The 24,051-nt window shown below is 36.7% G+C and overlaps 1 protein-coding gene across 7 annotated transcripts in view; it reads left to right on the forward strand.

Moving 5' to 3' along the window:
* EBF1 (EBF transcription factor 1) overlaps positions 1-24,051 on the forward strand; it is a 416,173-nt gene that overhangs the window by 341,123 nt on the left and 50,999 nt on the right. For all 7 annotated transcript variants that reach the window (XM_070738987.1, XM_070738989.1, XM_070738991.1 and 4 more), the window contains exon 10: positions 8,175-8,301. In XM_070738987.1, the coding sequence (XP_070595088.1) occupies positions 8,175-8,301 (127 nt within the window). The remainder of the gene's footprint in view (positions 1-8,174; positions 8,302-24,051) is intronic.

Here is a 24,051-nt window from a genome sequence, read left to right on the forward strand (position 1 = left end):
ATAGTAATGAACACAGCAGAATACAAGGAAAAAATGACAAATCTACTAAAAAACCCGGCCTACAAACTCCTAAGCACAGATCCTACCACCTCCCTAGAAAAAACCACCAAATCTAAAATCAAGGCCTCTCCCATCAGCGAAGAAATCCAGCAAAAAATCATCCCCAGAGAAAAATCTTCCATATGTCCAAAACTCTATGGCCTTCCAAAAATACACAAAGAAGGAATACCTCTCAGGCCAATAGTCAGTTCTATAGGCTCCCCTCTACAAAACCTTGCCAAATTTTTAGCCAAATACCTTCAACCATATACAGAAACTATTACCTCATATGTTCAAAATTCATCCCACTTTATACAAATAATTAAAAAACAAAACCTACAACCCGATGACCTACTTGTAAGTTTCGATGTCGTGTCCCTGTTCACACAAATACCTATTACAGAAGCCTTGACAGCTATCCAAGACAAACACAAACCCCCCAAATATATCCTAGACCTTACCAACCACTGCCTGACCAATACATACTTCATCTATAATGAACAAAGATATAAACAAATAGAGGGAGCCCCCATGGAATCACCTCTATCACCTGTCATAGCCAACCTCTATATGGAATATTTCGAAAATAATGCTTTAGAGCAAGCCAAATACAAACCCAAACTTTGGCTGAGATATGTTGATGATACCTTTGTAATTTGGCCACATGGTAAAGAAAAACTAGACAATTTCCTCACTCATCTCAACAGCCTACACCCCAAAATACAGTTTACTATGGAAACAGAAATCAATGATCAACTTCCCTTTCTAGATGTACTGGTCTATAAAAAACCCAATGGCAGCCTAGGACATACTATCTACCAAAAGAAAACCCATACCAACCGTTATCTAAATGCACACTCACACCACCACCCCGCACAAATCACCTCAGTGGCCAAAACTCTCATCACCAGAACCAAACGCTTAGCTGACCATGAGCACTTAAAAACTGAATTGAACAAACTCAAAGATGTACTAATTTCTAATGGATTCAAAGAGAAAACAATAACAAACCTAATCAATAAAGAGACACCCCCCAAAAAACAAGATCAAGAACAGGACAATGGCACCACCATCCTTCCTTACATCAAAGGCACCACGGATAAAATTAGTAAAATTCTACAAAAACATAACATCAAAACCTCATTTTGCACTAACCAAAAAATATCTAATATCCTAAGGAGCCCCAAAGATAAAATCCAATTAGAATACCAAGGAATCTATGAAATCCCTTGCAAAACATGTGCAGCCACATACATTGGACAAACTAACCGAAGAGTGAGCCAGCGCATGGCAGAACATATGAATGCAGTCAAGAAACAGGAGAAGACCTCCTCCCTTGTCCAGCACATTAAAAGAACAGGGCACGAAATTGACTTTGAAAAAACTAAATTACTCCACAAAACAGAGAATTTATATAGAAGAATCTCTCTAGAAGCTATCGAAATTGAAAAGAGATCCTTTTGTTTAAATAAAAGGGATGATACCTCGCGCCTGCCAGAGATTTGGAAACCAGCCTTAAACAAAATAAACACTTCATTATAATCAATATGTCAATCCTTTAATTATTATGATTTTAGAATTTTATATTTGGAAATCAGCCTTAAAGAAAACACTTCATAATCTTCATGCCATTCCTTCTAATAACCATGATTACACCAACCAATCAGATCACTGAAGCATAGTCACCCAATCTATTTGCTACATTCAAAGCAAATCTCCACCCCCACACTACATGCTAAGAAGAAATGTCAGTTGCTAATATTCATTTGCAAAAACACAAAGATTGGAACTCCAGCCTGATGATGGTGAATGTGATTTCGCCGAAACGTCGCATAGACATGCAAAACATTACACAGGGCAAAACCCGAACTCAGAACAATCTACATACATATACCCGTGAAAATTTACGAAAACATATATATATATATATATATATATATATATATATATATATATATATATATATGTTACATGTTTTTGCTGAATTTGAAAATTAAGGGAGACTAGGATAGATCTATTTTGGCCTTATTTTGGCCTCATCAGCTAGCCATACCCTCACTGGAACCTGAACTTGCAACCTTGGCCTTGTAAGGCAGAGAATTAACCTCTAGGCTACAGTATCCAATCCCTTCTGCTCTGTACCAGGGAAAGGTTATACCGTATATACTCGAGTATAAGCCGAGTTTTTCAGCCCCAAAAATGGGCTGAAAAACCCGACCTCGGCTTATACTCGAGTCACCACAAGAGGGCGCCGAATCACCACAAGAGGGCGCCCAGCCAGCAAGCTAAACGGGGAGGACGGCGATGGCATGAACTCTCTCCAGGCTTTAGAAGCCTCCAGCCGGAGAGAGAAGCAGATTTAAGGAGGAGAAGGAGGAGGAGGACAGCTCTTTCCTTTCCTCCTCCTCCCCCGCGGTTGTAGGCTATTTTGGCTCTCCTCGCCTCATTTCCCTGTTGCGTCCCAAGTGGATCTCTTTAGGAAATCTGCTTCCCTGCACAGCACATGGGGCAATAAAGGGAGGCGGAGGAGAGAGCCTGCAAGCTAAAGGGTGGGAGGGACCGGGACGGCATGAACTCTCTCTAGGCTTTAGAAGCCTCCAGCCGGAGAGAGAAGCAGATTTGTTAAAGAGATCCACTTGCTATGGAAGGAGGAGAAGGAGGAGGAGGGCAGCTCTTTCCTTTCCTCCTCCTCCCACGCAGCTGTGGGCTATTCTGGCTCTCCACCTCCTCCTTTCCCTGTTGCGGTCCCAAGTGGATCTCTTTAGTAAATCTGCTTCCCTGCACAACACATGGGGCAATAAAGGGAGACGAGGAGGAGGGAGGATCAGGAGTGGGAGATCAAGCCAACGAGCCAGCCAGCAAGCTAAAGAGGGGGGGGGGGGAGGGAAACAGCATGAACTCTCTCCAGGCTTCTAAAAACTCAAGTTTAAAGAGCCCTGGGTTAGGGTTAGAAATGCAAGAGTCTTCAAACCTGGAAAAATTAGGGCTTGTGGATTTCAACTCCTACTCCTGAAGTAGCATGGCTGGTGCAGGAATTCTGGGAGTTGAAGTCCACTAGTCTTAAAACTGTCAAGTTTAAAGACCCCTGGGTTAGGGTTAGAAATGCAAGTCTTCAAACCTGGAAAGATTAAGGCTTGTGGACTTCAACTCCCACTCCTGAGGTAGCATGGCTGGTGCAGGAATTCTGGGAGTTGAAGTCCACTAGTCTTAAAACTGTCAAGTTTAAAGACCCCTGGGTTAGGTTTAGAAATAGGTTTTAGCTTGGTTGCTGATTGAGCTACTTTTTTTACTTTTTACTTTATTGTTATTACCAGATTGCTTTCATTTACCCTCTTTTAAATTTACAGAGCTAATTTTGGTTTTCTTTAAAATAAATATTCTAAAACATTTAATCTACTGATGTCTCAATTAATGTAATTTTATTGGTTTCCATTTTTATAAGTTACCAGTAGCCACTGCATTTTCTAACCTCGGCTTATACTCGGGTCAATAAGTTTTCCCAGGTTTTTGTGGCAAAAACTGGTGCCTCGGCTTATACTCGGGTCGGCTTATACTCGAGTATATACGGTATGTTTTTTGTGGTGAATCACCCTGGTATATGGAAGGAACATCACAGCTCCTTTTTTGCTTTCTCGGCCCAACCCAGGGCCATTTCCAAGGCAGATAATTTATTCATAGCTGACAAACTATATTCTGTATGTGTCACATGTTTTTGCTGAATTTGAAAATTAAGGGAAATTAAGATAGATCTATTTCGGCCTTATTTTGGCCTCATCAGCTATACCCTCACCAGGACCTGAACTTGCAACCTTTGCCTTGTAAGGCAGAGAATTAACCTCTAGGCTACAGTATCCAATCCCTTCAGCTCTGTACCAGGGAAGGGTTACATGTTTTTTGTGTCAAATCACACACACACACACACACACACACACATATGTTTTACAAAATTTAAATATATCTATATCATTAGCTTTATATCTCACTTTTATTTTGTGCAACTCAAAATGATGTATGTAATGATCCCGCATCATATTTTCTACATCCCAGCAATTTTATGAAGGTGAGATTGGCTGAGAGAGAATGTCTGAACCAAGGTTACCAAGCTTTAAAGTCTAAGAGAAAACTAGAACTCACTGTCTTCTAGTAACTGGCTGTCATACATACATCAGATTTAAATTCAAATATTAGCTATAATATTTTACTCTTCAGATGAGAAAGGGCTATTGCTGCATATATATTAGTCCTGTGTACTTAAAGATGGAACCCTAAATGACCTCTATTTTTTTCTATTAATGTGCTTTTCTGTGTCATGCATCTGTCTTCCTTAATCTGGCTGGCTATATATTTGTATTGCTTGTGTATGATTAATAAAAATATTAAATCCATTGTTATGTGATATAACAATGGCTGCTGGCTTGTGGATTTTGTTTGTTTTAAATTAGATAGATCATATACTTTTAAAATGAAATCTCCAGCTTCAGGGGCGAATTATGTCTGAATTATAGATGCTAATGACAAACAAGGAGACAAGGTTATTTTTTTATGCCTTCTTTTTTTACCTTCTTTGAAAGACCTAGTTGGTTATTCTTAGAACCAACTAATGGACGAGACATTTCCAGTAGGGCTCTTTTAAAATTCCTATATTTCAAGCCTGCATAGTAATTGTGAAATTTGTAGTTGGAGGAACCATAGTTGATTATAGTTAAATAAGTAGTGAGTGTGAATGGGAGGGGGTGCGGAATGGAATTGGGGCAATGATATGAAAGATAAAGACAAAGGTTTAGCTCTTTACTCTTTTACTTCGATTAGAATACTTCCCCATGACCTATTGTGTAAACCATCAACGAATGGTTTACCCCAAAATAGTGATAGAAGGGAGAATGTATATTGTAAGTACAACTGAATAGTTCAGACCTTCTTCTACAGTTTGTTGATAAGGCAGCTGGTAAGGAAGGGAGGGCATCTGAAAAAAACCTGATAATTTATTCAGATTGTGATCTGAATTGGGAATCTTTTCAGAGAACAGTGATTATGCTACTGCAGCTCATAGATTCTGAGATCGTGAAGTTTGGAGTAATCTCTGAAAGTGCATAGTCTCCAGTGGGGATGGATTGAGATTGCCAGAAAAATCTAGGCATACAAGAAAAGGAACTGACTGATTCATAGATTAATAATAAAGGGACTTGCAATAAAAAACACATAAGATAATTAAAAAATACATAAGATAATTTATTTTAATATTTATTCTTTGCAGTTCACAAGGCTTTGTTTTATTCTCTGTATATAGATTTGTCACTTCTTCATGGTCATTTCAAGTACTGTATATGGAATACTTTTATTCATAATTTTTTTTTATGTTAAAAAAATTGAATCTTTCTCATTTGTTGAAATAAAAAATTATTAGATAAAACTAACCAGGAACAGAACAGAACAGAATAGAATAGAGTTCTTTATTGGCCAAGTGTGATTGGACACACAAGGAATTTGTCTTTGGTGCATATGCTCTTAGTGTACATAAAAGAAAAGATACATTTGTCAAGAATCATGTAGTACAACACTTAATGATTGTCATAGGGTACAAATAAACAATCAGAAAGCAATCAATATTAATATAAATCGTAAGGATACAAGCAACAAAGTTACAGTCGTACAGTCATTAGTGGGAGGAGATGGGAGATGGGAATGATGAGAAGATTAATAGTAATGCAGCCTTAGTAAATAGTTTGACAGTGGTGAGGGAATTATTTGTTTAGCAGAGTGATGGCGTTCAGGAAAAAACTGTTCTTGTGTCTAGTTGTCTTTGTGTGCAGTGTTCTGAAGCATCATTTTGAGGGTAGGAATTGAAGCAGTTTGTGACCAGGATGCAAGGGGTCAGTAAATATTTTCCCTGCCCTCTTTTTGACTCGTACAGTATACAGGTCCTCAATGGAAGGCAGGTTGGCAGCAATTGTTTTTTCTGCAGTTCTGATTATCCTCTGAAGTCTGTGTCGGTCTTGTTGGGTTGCAGCACCAAACCAGACAGTTATAGAGATGCAGATGACAGACTCAATGATTCCTCTGTAGAACTGTAACAGCAATTTTATATCATATTGATAAAGCTCAAGGCCAGTTAAGAACTGTACTCTCATAATCGAAAGCCATGAAAAAACATTCATATATTTATCAAACTTGTTATGGTGCCCATCTCACCAGAAGCGACTCTAGGCAGCTTTCAAACATTAAATAAAGTACATTAGAAAACATTAAAACAAATAAATATTTTAAATTTAAAAATTGAATTAAAATAAAACTAAGGAGATGGAATGGAATGGAGCAAAGTATGCACAGGAAGGAGGCTGGGTGTTCTCCATTCCATTAGCCACCTCGTACGTGGCACATTCATATTCACAAAATTTGTAGTTTGTATGAGAAAGACTTTAAATCAGCCTTTAACAAGATTCCAAAAATTCTGTTTTTAATATGTCTTTCTTTATATTATAAATACTGTATTGCATTGCCATATCATGGCATGTTTAAGTGTCAACCAACAGGACTAGTTGGAGCATGGTAACTTTTTTTATAATAGCCCAAACTAATTATGATAAGTTGGTTATACTGTAGTTTCATAGTTCAAGGTAAGTGGTACAGAATCAACAATAACTGTTTCAAATTCATAACATATGCAACAATAGTTGCAATAATTATAGGTCACAGAATAAAGCTGAAATGTGTCAAATAAAAATTAACATTCTGTGTTGTTACAGAAAGACCCACATGCTCAGAATTTTAGAGACAATTTCTCCCAGCTTTACATTTAATCAACTACAATTCCCCAATGAGTTAAGAGAAAATATTTGAAGTAGATGAAGTAATGTTGTAGTAGAATGGTTTATTTAAAAATCTCAAATGAGAAAGACTGTTAAAATCAGATCTAATTCCTGATGTAAAGAGACCCATATATACACATATTCACATATTGTAGTTATTATTTTGTGACCAGCCTTGTAAAAGTGTCTTACAAAAGTATGCAATTAATACTTCAAAAGCTATAGCATATATTTTAAAGCATACAAAACCAGAATCTCTAGGATGCAACAGAACAACTATAGGAGGGCAACCTTCTCTGTTTCATGGAGTATTCTGCAGAGAATAATATTTATAAACAATTATAGGATGGTAATTTGTATAAATAAAACATTAGATAAGTTGATAAAAAGTAATCATAGAAGACAATAGAACATATATATTGGCAATATATATGGCAACAAGTAAGACTGTTTCCATAGATTTTAATACAGTGAAGAAACGGGGCCCTTAATACACTTGATCTTAATAAGCTGAGCATAAAACTAAGACTTGACTGCCTTGCAAAGGTTCAACAGAGTTGGGGGTCATCCCGATATGTGAAGGGAGAATATTCCAGGGGATAGGTTCTACATAGCAGAGAAAGCATATCTCCTAGTTCCTGGCAACTGACATTCCTGCAACATGCCCCACATGCCTGACCAAATTGGACAAATGTAGTACATATCTACATGAAAACATTTTTGTGAGTACTGTAACAGCCTGCTAACACTGAAAAACTCAGTTTGACAGTGTAATAAATGAAACTGCAGAGAATAATATTATAATTAAGTTTTGCCTTCACTGAAATGTGGAAAGCCCTTACTTTTTGCTTGATAGTTTTCTAATAGGACAGTCCTATTGAATTTGGCATATGTTAGGAGAGCAAAATGAAAATACTGCTGGAGAGGGGCGGTATATAAATCAATCAATCAATCAATCAATCAATCAATCAAATAAACAAACAAACAAACAAACAAACAAACAAATCAATCAATCAATCAATCAATTCCTTAGGATAAAAACTGCAAGTTGGTTCAAACAAAAGTTGTAGTTTCTTACAAGAAATTTTGATACCCTGAAATAAATGCTTGCTCAGTACGAAAATAGAGCTAATATAATTATATCTGGAAAATAACATTTGCAAATATTGTTGTCATTGGCTTTTATGCTACTTATTCCAAGAATACATTCAAACCCTGACAGGTTAATTATATATTGCAAAGCATTGTAGTGTGATTTGGGAAAAAAAGTGTTATTACATAACTATTCTATATCTAACCAATTTCCTCTATTCTTACAATTTATTCTAGCTTATTACGCCACATGCTATCAGAGTTCAAACACCACCACGACATATTCCTGGTGTTGTGGAAGTTACATTATCCTATAAATCCAAGCAGTTCTGCAAAGGCACACCTGGAAGATTTATCTACACAGGTATTGTTGTTTACATTTTATTTTGTATGGGAAAAGATATAGCTGACCAACATTTAGTGGTTTTTCCACTTTGAGACTATGCATTGCAAGTTACTTCTGCTGAATGCTGGCTGCAGTTCAATTCTGACCAGCTCAAGGTTGACTCAGCCTTCCATCCTTCCAAGATGGGTAAAATGAGGACCCAGATTGTTGTGGGCAATATGCTGGCTCTGTAAACCACATAGAGAGGGCTGTAAAGCACTGTGAAGCGGTATATAAGTCTAAGCGCTATTGCTATTGTTATTGTAGTAATGAATATTCCAAATTAATGCAGGTTCCTCCAGCACAAAGAATCTTTCCTCTTTTTAATCACATGACAATTAAAATAATAATTTGTATCCTGTGAAACATCCAACCACATATTCTTTATGATTTTTACTGATTGTAATTCAACAGAAAAATAATAACATCACAGTCTCATTAAAAATCAAGTTCACGGTGAGAGGAAAATGTTTTGATGGCTTGGCTGTTAGAAATTTGAAAGATTGAGTGTTAGGTGAAAGTAATCAGCACTGTGTTTGCTTTCTACATTTATATTCTACCTTCTCACAAACTAAAGCTCAAGGCAACATGAATCAGTGATCACAGAATTAAATATAACGATACATATGGAGCCTATTACAGTCTGACTGAAGGAAGAAATATATATCTTCTAATGACTTGAGAAATTCTCTAGCTAGATCATTTGTTCCAGCCCATCTTACCACAAGCTATTATTCTCTGTTGATTATCAGGAAAAGTTCTGAGCCTTCATCCAAGTATTCTATAGATGTTGAGTATGTTTTCTATATTTGTTTGAGGTTTTTTGTGTGTTTTCAGAAGTTCGTGCCCCTCTCTCAAATATTTGATAGTATACTTAGGGATTTCCCCCATATATCTTAATAGCATTTCTACTCTTTATAAAAAAGAGTTGGGTTAGTACCTCAGCTTGATTCCCCAACACCCAGACCCACAGGTAGCATCTCTAGATAAATGAGGACATCTCTGGAAACACTGAAATGGATTTTTGTTGTTGTGTTTTCCTATTCTACAAGTTTTAAGATGGATATAAATGAGATTTTTAAAAAGTGAATCCCTCCTATTTCATCAGGCAACCAATCAATCAATATCAAAACTGCCAAAACCCCTTTCACAAAAACCACAATGCTGATTAGATGGACCATGAGGTCTTTTTCTGCCGTCAATCTTCTATGTTTCTATGTCTTTTTTTAAAAAAGAGAAATATTTTTTCCATGCCAGATGGCAACTTCACAAACTCCAAGTGCTCGACTTCCTGTCAATAGTACTATCTTTGTAGCCTGGATGTACAGTTGTCACATCTCCTGTTGCCAGAAGAGATGGATAAGGAGGCTGTAGTCAAGTAACAAGCATCCTTTAACATAGTAAAGGAGAATAGATAACAGTAGAAATGGAGTTTCAGACTTTTTAGTGCTGTATGGAAAGTTGGGAGTCAGAGTTGAACGAGACTAGAGGGTCTTCTAACCACAATTACAGTAATATACTTGTTGAATTGAAGCTTGTTAGAGTATGATGGCTCCAATTGATTGGATGGTTCAGCCCTCGATGGGACTTGGCCTGGAACAAATGTCATGTCACTTCATGAACCAAGTTTCTCCAGTGCCATTTTCAAAATACCTGCTCGTCCTGGAGGCTTAGCTATGGTACTGGAGTTATGAGTGCTGTACTTCAAAATAGCTCTACTCCAAAATACTTGGAGAAATAGCTTGCCCACTCTGTGGTTGATGTTTTAAATAAATGTCAGAATATACCAGCAAAACCAATGGGAATTCTGTCCTCAATTCAAATAATCCCATTCTCCATTTCAATAGAACACTAGCCACATTTCTAGATGGCTTTCTTATCTAGTTATTCCTGAATTTAAGGTATCTTTAAAATTCTTGTCCAAAAGATTCAAATCTTGGAAGCCAAATAGAGAATGTTGCTACTGGTGGGGTTGGGAGCAGAGAATACAAATAATGAAATTATATCTAATCTATGTGTTATAATGGGACGTCACTAGCATCTTTATTCACTTGGCCAGACCTAATATGGGCATAGATATGTCCCATACTCTCAGGTTATAATATGGAAATTTCCATTATAAAGAATCAATTCAGAAATCGAAGAGTCAAGATTATATGTTTGATTGCAGTGACCACTAGGAGTGGGAATATTTAGAAGGATGATATAAAGGACATTTGGAGGCTATGAAGATTATCTATCTATCTATCTATCTATCTATCTATCTATCTATCTATCTATCTATCTATCTATCTATCTATCTATCTACATTTATGTATCTCAACAAATGACAGTAGAAAACAAATATTTATTTATTTTATTTATATATTTGTCAAACAATTATAGCATGGTAATTTGTATAAGTAAAACATTAGATAAAAGTAATTATAGAAGGCAATAGAACATATATATTGGCAATATATATGGCAACAAGTAAGACTGTTTCCATAGATTTTAATACAGTGAAGAAATGGGGCCCTTAATACACTTGATCTTAATAAGCTGAGCATAAAACTAAGTCTTCACTGGCTTGCAAAGGTTCAACAGAGTTGGGGGTCATCCCGATATGTGAAGGGAGAATATTCCAGGGGATAGGTTCTACATAGCAGAGAAAGCATATTTCCTAGTTCCTGGCAACTGACATTCCTGCAACATGCCCCACATGCCTGACCAAATTGGACAAATGTTGTACATATCTACATGAAAACATTTTTTGTGAATACTGTTAACAGCCTGCTAACACTGAAAAACTCAGTTTGACAGTGTAATAAATGAAACTTTGGCAGCTTTCCTGAGTTATCTCAACTGGATTCACCAGATGTACAAAGAGATAACATAGTGCTAAGCATGAGGAGAATTTTGGAAGGACGATGTTTGAATAACCTGGTTTCCGGACATGTGCCAGAAACTGCCACAGACATATGACCATAATTTTTCAAGCCCATTTGAAAATGACAGTGAAGTTAAAACTTGATCATACAATTCCAGCTCCTACTTACAGTGCAATAGTCACATTTATTCGAAAGTGCTTCAATGAAGTTTATCAGATCATATAATAATGTGTAGTTTGTTTCTGTATGTCTTTGTTTGCAAATTGACAGTACCACTGAATGTGATAGGCTAAATAGAAGCTCCTAGAATTCAAAAGTTTTGATGAAATCTTTGAATGATTTCTCATTATTTTGTTTTACAACCAATTTGATTTCCATTCTTCTTAGTCTGTGTCTATATCAGACTTTAAATGCTAGGCTGAAGCCACCTTCTTGGCTTTGTCATTGGCCAAAAATAAGTCATTATTAGTTTCTAGTGGTAGACGATATACTGGACTCTGTATCTTTTCACATTCACATAGTGTGTCGTTATCCACTTTGTTTATTTGATCTGGATACAGCAAAAATTGAATCAATAGCACCAGTGCTCCTTCTTTTTAGCTGCAGACCCTTTTATTTGTTCTTCTTCTGTATTCAATAAGGATACAGTCCTTCCCAACAGTCCTTATGAAAGCTTATTTGCTCTAGTGTGCAGTACTTTAGTCTTTCTTTAACTGTGGATGTAGCTATCATTGTACTAATACCAACACACTGAATAATTTTAATGCATTTTCCTTTATTCCATGATCTGTTAAGCAGCTATCCATTATTTTCTTTTACCTGGCCTGGGTTTATTTCAAAAGGCCATACTCTGAAGTGCATTTTACATGAAAAATGGGTTGAGATCTACACTTTCAGTTTAAACTCTTGTTTAATCCAACCCCCTCTTTCCCACACATGCCTTTAAAGTAAAGAAACAATACTGGGCAAGAGAACCAGTGTGCATCTAGCACAGGCAGTTTTTTTATATCCCCAGCTCAAACCCTGCGTTGTAGCATTTCTGCTTTGTCTGCATCCAGACTTGCATTTCAGTTTTCTACCCACAATCACTTATCACAGTAGGAAAGATGTGGAGGTTTGTGCTTATATTTGGGAATTTTGTTATTAAACTTTTTAATATAGTGAGCATAAAGGGCTCTAGCTAACACATGTAGGATGGTTCACATGTTTTTTTTTAAAAAGAAGGAAATGCTTCATACCCTTCACACCCTGAGTCTTCGGAGAGGGGCGGCATACCAATCTAATAAATTATTATTAATTATTATTATTTTTATTTTTTTGTCTTATGCACATGTAATAAGCACACTTACTTCTCACCTTCAGAAATGCCTCCAAGCCCTTTAAACAAAATACAGGATTAGAGCAAGCCTGGCGATCACTTTTAGTTAATTGAAAATTATAGGATTGACCCAAGAGGAAAATTTAGTTTGCACTCCAATCACTATTACAAATTAAGGGAAATTACTACAATTTTGTTTAGCTAACGTTTCACACTGAGCTCACAAAATTAGCTCAGCTGCCCTGACAAAATCAGCACTTTGTTAGTGATCAGGAGAAACAAGGAAATAATAGACTGTGGTGTGTACAACAGAAACACAGAAAAAGCTATGATGCTTTACAGAACTAGGCCAAGTGGTTTTAATTAGGATTATTAGTTCATTGTAAATTTTGAAGAACAATCAGACTAGCAGATTAGCTGTTTCTTTTAAAGCTAGAATGTCTTACCATTCATTTTTCCCATGAGAACTTCTTTTAACTCCCACATATCCCCCTCCACCCTGTGAGTCTTATTATGGGTCTACAGGAAACGGACCAATTGGAAGTTCTGATACTGCAACATTCCACAATCACATTCCAGTAGATGGGAGTTTTTCCACAGTGTTGTCAGTGAATTCAGTGTTCTGGAACGTTTTATGAAACCACAGAGACCAAATGTTTTCTCAGAGGAGTTTGGCCTCTGTTTTTGGCTGAAAACAGTGAGACATCACTTGCTGTTTATTTATTCTGCAATGAAGAATGGGAAAAAGAAAGAGAGAGAGAGAGAGAGAGAGAGAGAGAAAGAAAGAAAGAAAGAAAGAAAGAAAGAAAGAAAGAAAGAAAGACAACAAACAAACCTGTCATAGGTACAAAAAAGCATTTAAGAATACATTTCTGTCTGATGAGAATGTTAATGGCTCCTTTTTGTGGTTAGGTCTTATTTAGAAGAAATTATTTTTAATCAGTATTTGACAAAATATCGCCCCAGGCCACCTCCCTGCAAAATGTTTTTATTTTTTCCTTTACTGCTAAATGCTTAAATACTCAAAGAAAGTGCCAAGTGACCATTATTTAGATATTCCTCCCTTTCTTTTAACTGCCAACAACTAGAAATTTGATCTGTGATAACTTTAACTAATGAATCAAGATCTGTGAGCAGAGAAAAATGTTACAAATTTTAAAGTATTTTTATGGAAACCACTATAAATGATAAATGATTATTAATTTAATTGAGGCTTGTGTTTACATTTATTTTACAATTAGCTACAAGGGAAAGGCATTTATTTGTTTAACAATATTTATACCACAATCCTGATAGACTCTGGATGGTATTTCATTTACAAAAAGAAACAAAACCACTAATACTTGAATGTTTAGGCTAAGATTTACATGCTTCTTTGGAGGCACACAATGGACTTTCTTCTAAGTACATATACACTGGATATTTTCTATGAAGGAAAGATTATTAGTATCTAGTAATGATATTCATTTTGCAAAAGTATTAATGAGGATCAGTAGGATCAGAGCCATTGATAATTACTCTTATCCTACTGATGCCACTAACTATGAACCATGACATAATGATGACACCAACTCTGAACATGAGCAGCATAGGATGCCACTGTTGATGGTATTAATAAGGCTGAAAAGTCTAATAGAACATTCCCCTATCTAAGTCCAGATGTACTCTACCTATTGCAATGCTCAATGCCATTTCTGTCCAAGACTGGGCTGACATTCTGACTGAAAAGGATTCAGATAATCCATTTCGCCTATACTGTACATCCACCATTTTTCCCCGCAATCCCCCCCCTCCAGATATCCAGGTAACATCATTTGTACTAAGGAGCATGGGGCTTCCTCTCTCTTTATGTACAGTATAATAGCTTACCCTGCCAGTGCTAGTGAAGGTTGGTTTTCTCTTGGTAATTTCTTGATTAGGGTGTTGTTTTTTGCTTGATTGCTTGTCTGGTGTTAATCCCTGTTTATCTGGTTGGCTGCTGGAAAGGATGTGTTCTGAACATTTTCTTCCTTCTTAGCTTTTTAAATATTATCTCCATTGAATGGTATGTAAATATGGTTTATCTCTGTTTGTCTGTTGCTGGATGAGCAAATCCAACACTCACTAGCACTGATGATATTACCCAGTTGGATAGTGAAATACCTGCCAAAAAAGTCAACTTCAGAGAGTACCAAATTTCCCAATGGTTAATCCTAAACTGGACTGCAATTATGAAAAAGTTTGATGAGCTTTCAAATTACCGATCTATCACAACATTCTCATCACTGATAGATTACAGTACTTTATACAATGGTCAGAGAAATCAACCTTTATCTTAGTGTAGTGTTTCAATGTGTAGTTGCTTGTGATACATTTACTACACTAATATGACTGATTAAGTGCTCAAAAATTAAATTGGCTTTCCCTGAAAAGGGACTACTGTAGTTTTCTCTTTTAACGAGGTGAAAATGTCATGTTGTCCAACCAACTCTCCCCCCCCCCTTCTGCTCAACCAACATAATGTGGCATTTTCTTCTTTAGAATATAAATTGTGGTTAACCTCCTGGCCCTGGGAGCTGTTACTTTACCCTGCTTGTTCATTTGCACCTGGTACTAGTAGTTACCAGCAGGAAACCCTTATCCTGACTTTCTGAAAATCTAGGGTTAATTAAAGAATCTTTATGAATCCATCCCACCAAGGTCTTCCTAGCAAAACACAAAGAAATAATAATGTGAATGTTTCTTTCGTCACGATTTGTAGATACAGGTTTAAAATTTGTTCTATATTATAAAATCAGTTAATATTCGGATTTTTCAATTGAAGGAATGTTAATAAGCCAGCCTACTAACTTCAGATCTACTTTGTACTTTGTAACCAAATATATATTTTGGGAAATATGCCTCATGAAGAAAAGAGGACCTCTCAATAAGCATATATGAATTTGGATTGTAGCCAGGGGCAGATTGCTCTTACCTGCTGCTAAAGGTGCGCTGTGCCCACAGCATAGGAGTTATTACATGTGTGCGCACACCACACGCATGCCATACATGTGTCCCCAGTGTGATTTTGCTTCCTCACATGCACAGGAAGCAAAAATGCACCAGAATCTTATGAAGGAGTATTCGCACATGCAAGATTTCAGTGCTTTTTTGCTTCTGTGCATGCGCGGAAGTAAAAAATCACTGAATTCTCGCATGTGCATCCCCTCACAAGATTTTGCTTCTGCTCATTGCAGCAAGCAACAAAGACCAAAAATTAAAGAAAATAGACGGTGGCACCAAAGGACTGGCACTGGAGCCAGTGCAAATTATGCAATCTGACGGCTGCTACTGATGCGCAGTCTCCTGCCACATCAGTAGCAACTCACCACTGATTGTAGCTATAAATATACCTGTAAAAATGCCACAGAGAAATAATAAAAAAGCAAGCCTACAATAGCCTGACAATATTCCTAGATTGAATATATCTTAACTTTTAGAAGACCTTTTGTTCCCATGGAACAAAAAAAATGTTCTCTGAATTAATTTAGAAGGTGGAAGAAACAGAAACATACTGCTCAAAAAATAAAGGGACACATCCTAGATCTGAATGAATGAAATATTCTCATTGAATACTTTGTTCTGTACAAAGTTGAATGTGCACAACAGCATGTGAAATTGATTGTCAATCAGTGTTGCTTCCTAAGTGGACATTTTGATTTAACAGAAGTTTGATTTACTTGGAGTTATATTGTGTTGTTTAAGTGTTCCCTTTATTTATTTGAGCAGTATATTTCAAACTTGTATTAATATTTAAAAAACGGGTTGGTTGGGAAAGGTTTTTTTCTTTGCCTTTTTTTCCAGTGATGGCATGGCTGCTTTTACTACCAGACAAGCAGAATATCCTTGGGAACAATGCTAGGTCATGATAGAAATTTTATAGTCCAAGAATATAACTAGGCTGTTATTCTAGGTTTTGAACTTTTTGTATTCTAAAAAAAGAATTAGCGCCTTTGAATGTACAACTGAAGAGAAAAGCAATATACAACATAAATGGATGAATTGAAATTATGTTTTTGATACTTGGTCTTTTCTTATTTTTAATTGCCAAGATGATGCTAGCAATTACTTTTTATCTTACAATGATAAAATCCCATGGCTAATATAGTCAGGCCATTTGCCCTCTTTATATTGTTGCAATTAATGGAGAGCTTCAACCTTTGCTTGAAGATGGATGGGTGGTTGCAGTTCACCAACTAATTGCAAAACATTGGTTCAATTACATTAAAAAAAACAATAGTTTTAATGCTTAATGAAAAGAACGAGCTGTTTCTAAAGATCATCTTGTGACGCACGACTATAAATGAAGCTTTTAAAATCCTGCTCTGGCCTCTTCTCTAAATGGTCTTACATATATAATATGGACAATAAATAAGAAGAATAGAAATGAACATACATGAAAATATTACAGAACAAGGAGAAGCAAAGATTTAAAAACAGGTTCCTAAAAAAAAACACCCATCCCCTGTGTAGCTTGTTCTATCTGTTATTGATCTTGTCAGCAACTCTTTTAAGATATCTTCTGGATTCTCAAATAGAGATCTTTAGATGAGCAAAGTTATTGTCATCTGGGCAATATGTTGGATTCCACTAAGGAACTGCTTTGATAAGCAGGCAACACATTATAGTAGATAGAGTGTGTGCCTAGGAATAGGAAGACTCAAATTCAAGTCTTCCCTCAGCTATGGTATCTCACGGGGTGACTTTAGCCTTTCCCACCTCAGTCTACCTAACAAGGTTGTTGTGACAGGGATAAAAATCCCCATGAAAGTTGAGTTCCTAAGAAACAACAGGCTGTACATTTTTTAAAAAGTCAGAAGGATCAATAGGGTGACAAAAAAGGCATTTTAAGGATAAAATTACTGATCTTTGTGACCATTTGAATATCACTTTTAGTGTACAGTTATCATCTTGACAAATTTAATTAGATTGCTTTTAATTTATGAGGCCTGAGAATAAAATTAAAATACTTTTAAATAGCACCATCTACCATCTGCTTCCTTAAACCCTGAGCATTTTGGTATGTTCAAGCTATCCAAGGCTGATAATAATAATAATAATAATAATAATAATAATAATAATAATAATAATAATTTATTAGATTTGTATGCTGCCCCAATCCGAAGACTCGGGGCGGCTCACAACAATAATAAAAACAATATTATAGTAGAACAAATCTAATATTAAAAAAGCATATAAAACCCTATCATATTTAAAAAAGCCAAACAACACATTCATACCAAACATAAAACAAAATATAGAAAAGCCTGGGGGAAGGTATCTCAACTCCCCCATGCCTGGCGGTATAAGTGAGTCTTGAGTAGTTTACGAAAGACAGGGAGGGTGGGGGCAGTTCTAATCTCCAGGGGGAGTTGATTCCAGAGGGCCGGGGCCGCCACAGAGAAGGCTCTTCCCCTGTGACCCGCCAAATGACATTGTTTAGTCGATGGGACCCGGAGAAGGCCAACTCTGTGGGACCTTATCGGTCGCTGGGATTCGTGCGGTAGCAGGCGGTTACGGAGGTACTCTGGTCCAATGCCATGTAGGGCTTTAAAGGTCATAACCAACACTTTGAATTGTGACCGGAAACTGATCGGCAGCCAATGCAAGCCACGGAGTGTTGTAGAAATATGGGCGAATCTTGGAAGCCCAACGATGGCTCTTGCGGATGCGTTCTGCACGATCTGAAGTTTCCGAACACTTTTCAAAGGTAGCCCCATGTAGAGGGCATGGCACTAATCGAACCTCAAGGTGATGAGGGCATGAGCAACTGTGAGCAATGACTCCCTGTCCAAATAGGGCCGCAACTGGTGCACCTGGCGAACCTAGGCAAACACCCTCCTCGCCACAGCCGAAATATGATGTTCCAATGTCAGCTGTGGATCGGGGAGGATGCCCAATTTCGAACCCTCTCTGAGGGGGTCAGTAGTTCCCCCCCCCCAGGGTAATGGATGGACAGATGGAATTGTTCTTGGGAGGCAAGACCCACAGCCACTCCATCTTGTCTGGGTTGAGTTTGAGTTTGTTGACACCCAACCAGGCCCCAACAGTCTCCAGGCATCGGCACATCACTTCCACTGCTTCGTTGACTGGACATGGGGTGGAGATGTATAACTGGGTAACTGGTTTCACAGCCTTGAAAACCATCTGAAAAATACAATTGGTCCAGAGTGCAGCATTACACACTGTATTGGACACCATTGGGTTAACTCACATTGCATTTCTGTTGTCCAAACTGATCTAGTTTGAAGTATCCTTTCAGGAGCAATTCTAGACATTGGTAATGATCTTAGTTTGGTTTGAAATTAAACAGAAAACATCATTTTATTAAAGAAGAAAGATTATTAGTTTTTTCAAATATATATATATACTGTATATATATGTTTTCGTAGATTTTATATATATATATGTCACATGTTTTTTTGCTGAATTTGAAAATTAAGGGAGAGTAGGATAGATCTATTTCGGCCTTATTTTGGCCTCATCAGCTAGCGATACCCACTGGGACTTGAACCTGCAACCTTTGCCTTGTAAGGCAGAGAATTATCCTCTTGGCTACAGTATCCAATCCCTTCAGCTCTGCACCAGGGAAGGGTTACATATTTTTGTGTCGAATCACCCTGGTGTATTGAAGGAACATCACAGCTCCTTATTTGCCTCTCGGCCCAACCCAGGGCCATTTCCAAGGCAATTAATTTTATTGATAGCCGACAATTCTATCTGTATATATCTGTACATATATATATGTATGTTTGTTTAACAAAAGACACTTCTCAGGGCAACATTTGTGGTTGATCTGCCATTCTTTAAGAATATTCTAACATTTTCATTTCCTGTTCCTTGGCTTATAAAATGACATACAACTAATTATGCTGGATGTCATAATTGTCATAATAAAGTCATAATTGTCCAAATAAATCAGCACACGCTCCACAATTTGTCCTTGTGCTTTATGTATAGTGAGAGCAAAGCATTACTGCATTAGGAACTGTGTCTGCTGAAGAGGGTTATTTTCACTTTCTGATAAATTACGGTAAGCACAATTCTTAGAATCGTGACAATGTCATTTTTTTGAATGCATCAATGGTTTACCTTTGCTACCATAAAATTGTTGTGGAGTTCTTCCATGATCATCCATGTTCCATTGCAAAGCCTTGGAAGATCCTCCTTAAAATGATGGGAAATTCTGTTTTCAATTCCAGTTTATGTGGTGGCAATCCAGTGAGTTTAATTGAATCAAGAAATTATGTTGATTATGAATAGCATTAACTCCTCTCCTAACAGCACTGAAGGAACTATAGTCTTTCATCATTGAAGGAAATAGTCTGATGCATGTGGCATTGATTTTTCTCATCATCTAATTAAGGGGTACCAAGATTTCTTTGAGAACAGTTCTGCAGGACTGTTAAATGTTGGGGAGATGAAATCTATATATTCTTCCATAGTTCTTGCTGGCAGAAACATATATTCAAATACTTCTATTTCTTCATTTTGAATTTTCTGAATATTGACTCCAACATCCTATAAGAACACAGATTATTTTCCCTCTCCCTCCCTCAGTCATATTTTCTCTTCAACTGAACATGACAAAGGTTCTCTGTGTGATTTTTAAAAAATGTATTAATTCTCCATAGCCACATCATTTCCTCTTTCGCATCATTGTAAAAGCTAATAGAAATCATAATAGCAAATGGTTAAAATTGTCCCAAAGGCCTCATCCTTGCCACATTTATTGAGAAAAGTCCAGTCTATGGCTTCAAAGTTCTCCTTCCTAATCATTGGGGCTCTTGTCCCAGGCAATAATTTCACATGTGAAAGCAAATTTGCAGTACTGGAGCTTTTCTAATGTTACCGACAATATTTTCAACTACTGTGAGGGGTATTTTGAATCATGAATGCCCTGTCCTAACACCAAGCATCAATGTTGTTGCAAGACCAGGTGCTGTTACAGCAATTGCAATATCTGCATCTCGCTCAACTTCAGCAAAGATCAAGTTGGTAACAAATTCCTTCCCTGGTGCATCAATGAAAATTACTGAAGAAATATTGCTTTGCAAGCACTTGCACATAATCATATACAGTGTTCCCTCGCTTTTCGCGGGGGATGCGTTCTGAGACCACCCGCAAAAGTTGAATTTCCGCGAAGTAGAGATGCGGAAGTAAATACACTATTTTTGGCTATGAACAGTATCACAAGCCTTCCCTTAACACTTTAAACCCCTAAATTGCAATTTTCCATTCCCTTAGCAACCATTCAGATTATTACTCACCATGTTTATTTATTAAAGTTTATTAAAAAAAATATTTATTAAAGGCAGACAAAAGTTTGGCGATGACATATGATGTCATCGGGTGGGAAAAACCCGCAAAGTATTTTTAAATTAATATTATTTTAAAACCGTGGTGTAGACTTTCCATGAAGTTCGAACCCGCGAAAATCTGTACTCCTCTTTGCTCATTATTCAATAGAGTCTCATTGTGTAATATAAATTCCTGATATTTGTTTCTATTGCATTGCATTTCATACAATAATTCCTAATTGCAGCTATAATTGTACCATTTGTTGGTTTTCGCAAGTTAAATTCTTCAAATGTTTTTCCAAATTTCTCTCTGGATTCTGTTGATTTGTAAGAAATCTTCATGCACCAAATTCTTAAACTGGTTCCATAATTGTCATAGGTTGATTTCAAATGCAATTCTCATGTACTGCATCTCATAATAATGAAAAATCAAACATGGCCATACTTCCATGTATATAGCACTTCACGGCATCTTAACATCATTCCATCATATATTGTTTGAATGTTGAAGAAAGGAAGATGCCAATGTTTCTAAAATCATGATCATCATTCTATACATCAGTCAGAGTTATGTATGCTGTTGATCTTAATGTTGCTTGATTCATTTAGATGTAACTCAGCCTCTTGCATTCAATCTTAGCAATCATATCAACAATACACTGTTGGAACCTTTTAGAAGGTTATTAAACATTATTATTGCTCAATATTCAATATGCATTGTAATGAATAGCTGTTAGCTCTTGTTTATCACTTGTAACTGATGAGGCCATCCATAATCTCCAAGAGGCAAGAAAAGTATGTATTGAAGGCTGCCATGGAAGTGATAGAATTCTGAAATTATTTGCAAACCATTTCCTCATTATTTCAATATAATATGTCATAATGTTGGTTCAGTTTCAGTATTGTTTGGTATAATCACAATGACTTCATTGAAAATTTGTGTATTAAATCTACTTTGAGCATTAATATTGATCTCCCATCAGTATCACTGGCAATAGAAATTTTTGATTTTGTTTTATTTTTGCAAGTCAAAGGAATGGAGCGTATGGGTTTCATTATCTAGAATTTCATCAATAATTTAACCTATCCCATGTTGAATTACTGTACATCATTGTAGACTCATTCTCAATTGTATGCTGATCTGGCATTAAATGTTCCATGAAATTATAGATTTACCCTTGAATAACAATAATATCAATAGCACTTATTTATATATACCGTTTCTAGTACTTTACAGCTCTCTTTAAGCTGTTTACAGAGTCAGCATATGGCTCCCAACAATCTGGGTCCACATTTTACTGACGTTGGTAGAATGGATGCCTGAGCCAACCATAAGCCAGGGAAGATCAAATTCCTGGAAGTCAGCAAATTTAGCCTGCAATCCTGCATTCTAACCACTATGCAATGATGGCTCATTCACAAAAGTTGTCTATCATTCTTTTTTGGAAGGACTTCTTTGGCACCAAATAATGTCATTTGAAAAGGCAGTTGCATTATCTGATGTTCTTCCTGAATATATATGCAACAAGTTCATCACTGTTATATACTGCTCAAAAAAATAAAGGGAAGACTCAAATAACCCATCCTAGATCTGAATGAATGAAATATTCTCACTGAATACTTTGTTCTGTATAAAGTTGAATGTGCACGACAGCATGTGAAATCGATTGTCAATCAGTGTTGCTTCCTAAGTGGACAGTTTGATTTCACAAAAGTTTGATTTACTTGAAGTGTTGTTTAAGTGTTTCCTTTTTTTTTTTGAGCAGTGTATAAACTAAGGAATTCATTAGGTAGAGGTGGCCAATTGCCCCAGCAGCAGCCCAACCATAGTGATGGCCTAAAACAGTGTTTCTTAATTGTTTTCTGTTATGCCCCCCCTTCCCAGGAAGAAGTAAACATTTTGTGCCTCCTTAACCGTCCGCCAGGATGATTGTTTACAATATTCACCACATTTTCGCTGAAAAACCTCAAGCGGCTTATCAGTGTGATTGGGGTGTAATATGTTTAAATGACATCTTAATTTATTTGCCTTCATGCTGTCCACTGCCAACATTTTTAGACACAGGTCTAAATATACAGGTCTTTCCTCATCTCCCACCATAGTCACAGTGAAGCCAAACGCTACATATGCTTTGTCTCATTATCTCTGTCTCTCTCCTCCTTTCTTTTCATCCCTGTTAAATATGTTTCCATGGTGTCTCTTAAGGGTTTGTTACCTTCATTTGTTATCTCTTGCTCTGTGCTGTGTGCTATTGTTCGGTGCAAAATACCCCTACTCCCTGCGGCAAAAAAAGCATGTTTCCCAGGGTTATGCGCCCCCTGGCGGCCCACCCCACTATTTGAGAAGCAATGGCTTAAAGCATCCTCAACATCCCCAAATTCCATTCCTCGGACATCATGGGTGCTGGAGTTTGGATGCATTTTATAACTTAGCCGACTGTAGCTATCTAAATTGTTGCCCTATGGAAACACTGTTTCACCTAGATAAATGAAATGCCAAGAAGAATTTAGTAGTAATGGATTATAGACTTTAGAAGACTGTTACATTCACCAACTCATGAAAGGGCTAGGAACAAATAACCTCCATACCCTTGGTATGGGTTTCAGTACAACACCCAAATCACTCAGTAATTAACTTACGTTGCTTCCTCTCCAATGAGTAGCTTCCATTAACGTCTTAGACGTTTTGCAGCAGATGAGTTAACATGATTTGATTTGCAGACACTTTAAACACTTAGCAAGAGACAGCGCTGGAAGCTAATTAAATCATTCTAAGGTGCACTGAATTATCTTCTTAATAAGAAACTATTTTACTGAATTACATTGGCCCTTGAAGGGAAATCATGTGTGGTGGTGATTCCAAGGTAAAGTTTGCTTGCCATTAAATTTCAGAGGCATGTCATGTAGGTCTGAATTCTCTGTTTTAAACACAATATTTTAAACAAAACATCATTAAAAATGTACAAAAGCTACTTCCATATGCAAAAGCCAATAATCTTTCAAATTGAACAAAAATCTTATCAATCATAGTCCTATAAACCTACCCTGGCATAGTGTTTGTGTTTGTGTAAGGAAGAAAAGATCGGTGTTGGGGGAATGCTAGTACACTCACTACTTTTCAGATACTGCATCTTATTTAGTGTATCGGAATTCCCAGTTTAAAGTAATCACAAAATTTATGGAGAAACGGATAAAAAAGGTTGTAAAATATTGATTTGAGGAA

Source organism: Erythrolamprus reginae, chromosome 2 (genome assembly GCF_031021105.1).
Source record: "Erythrolamprus reginae isolate rEryReg1 chromosome 2, rEryReg1.hap1, whole genome shotgun sequence".
NCBI lineage: Eukaryota > Metazoa > Chordata > Lepidosauria > Squamata > Dipsadidae > Erythrolamprus > Erythrolamprus reginae.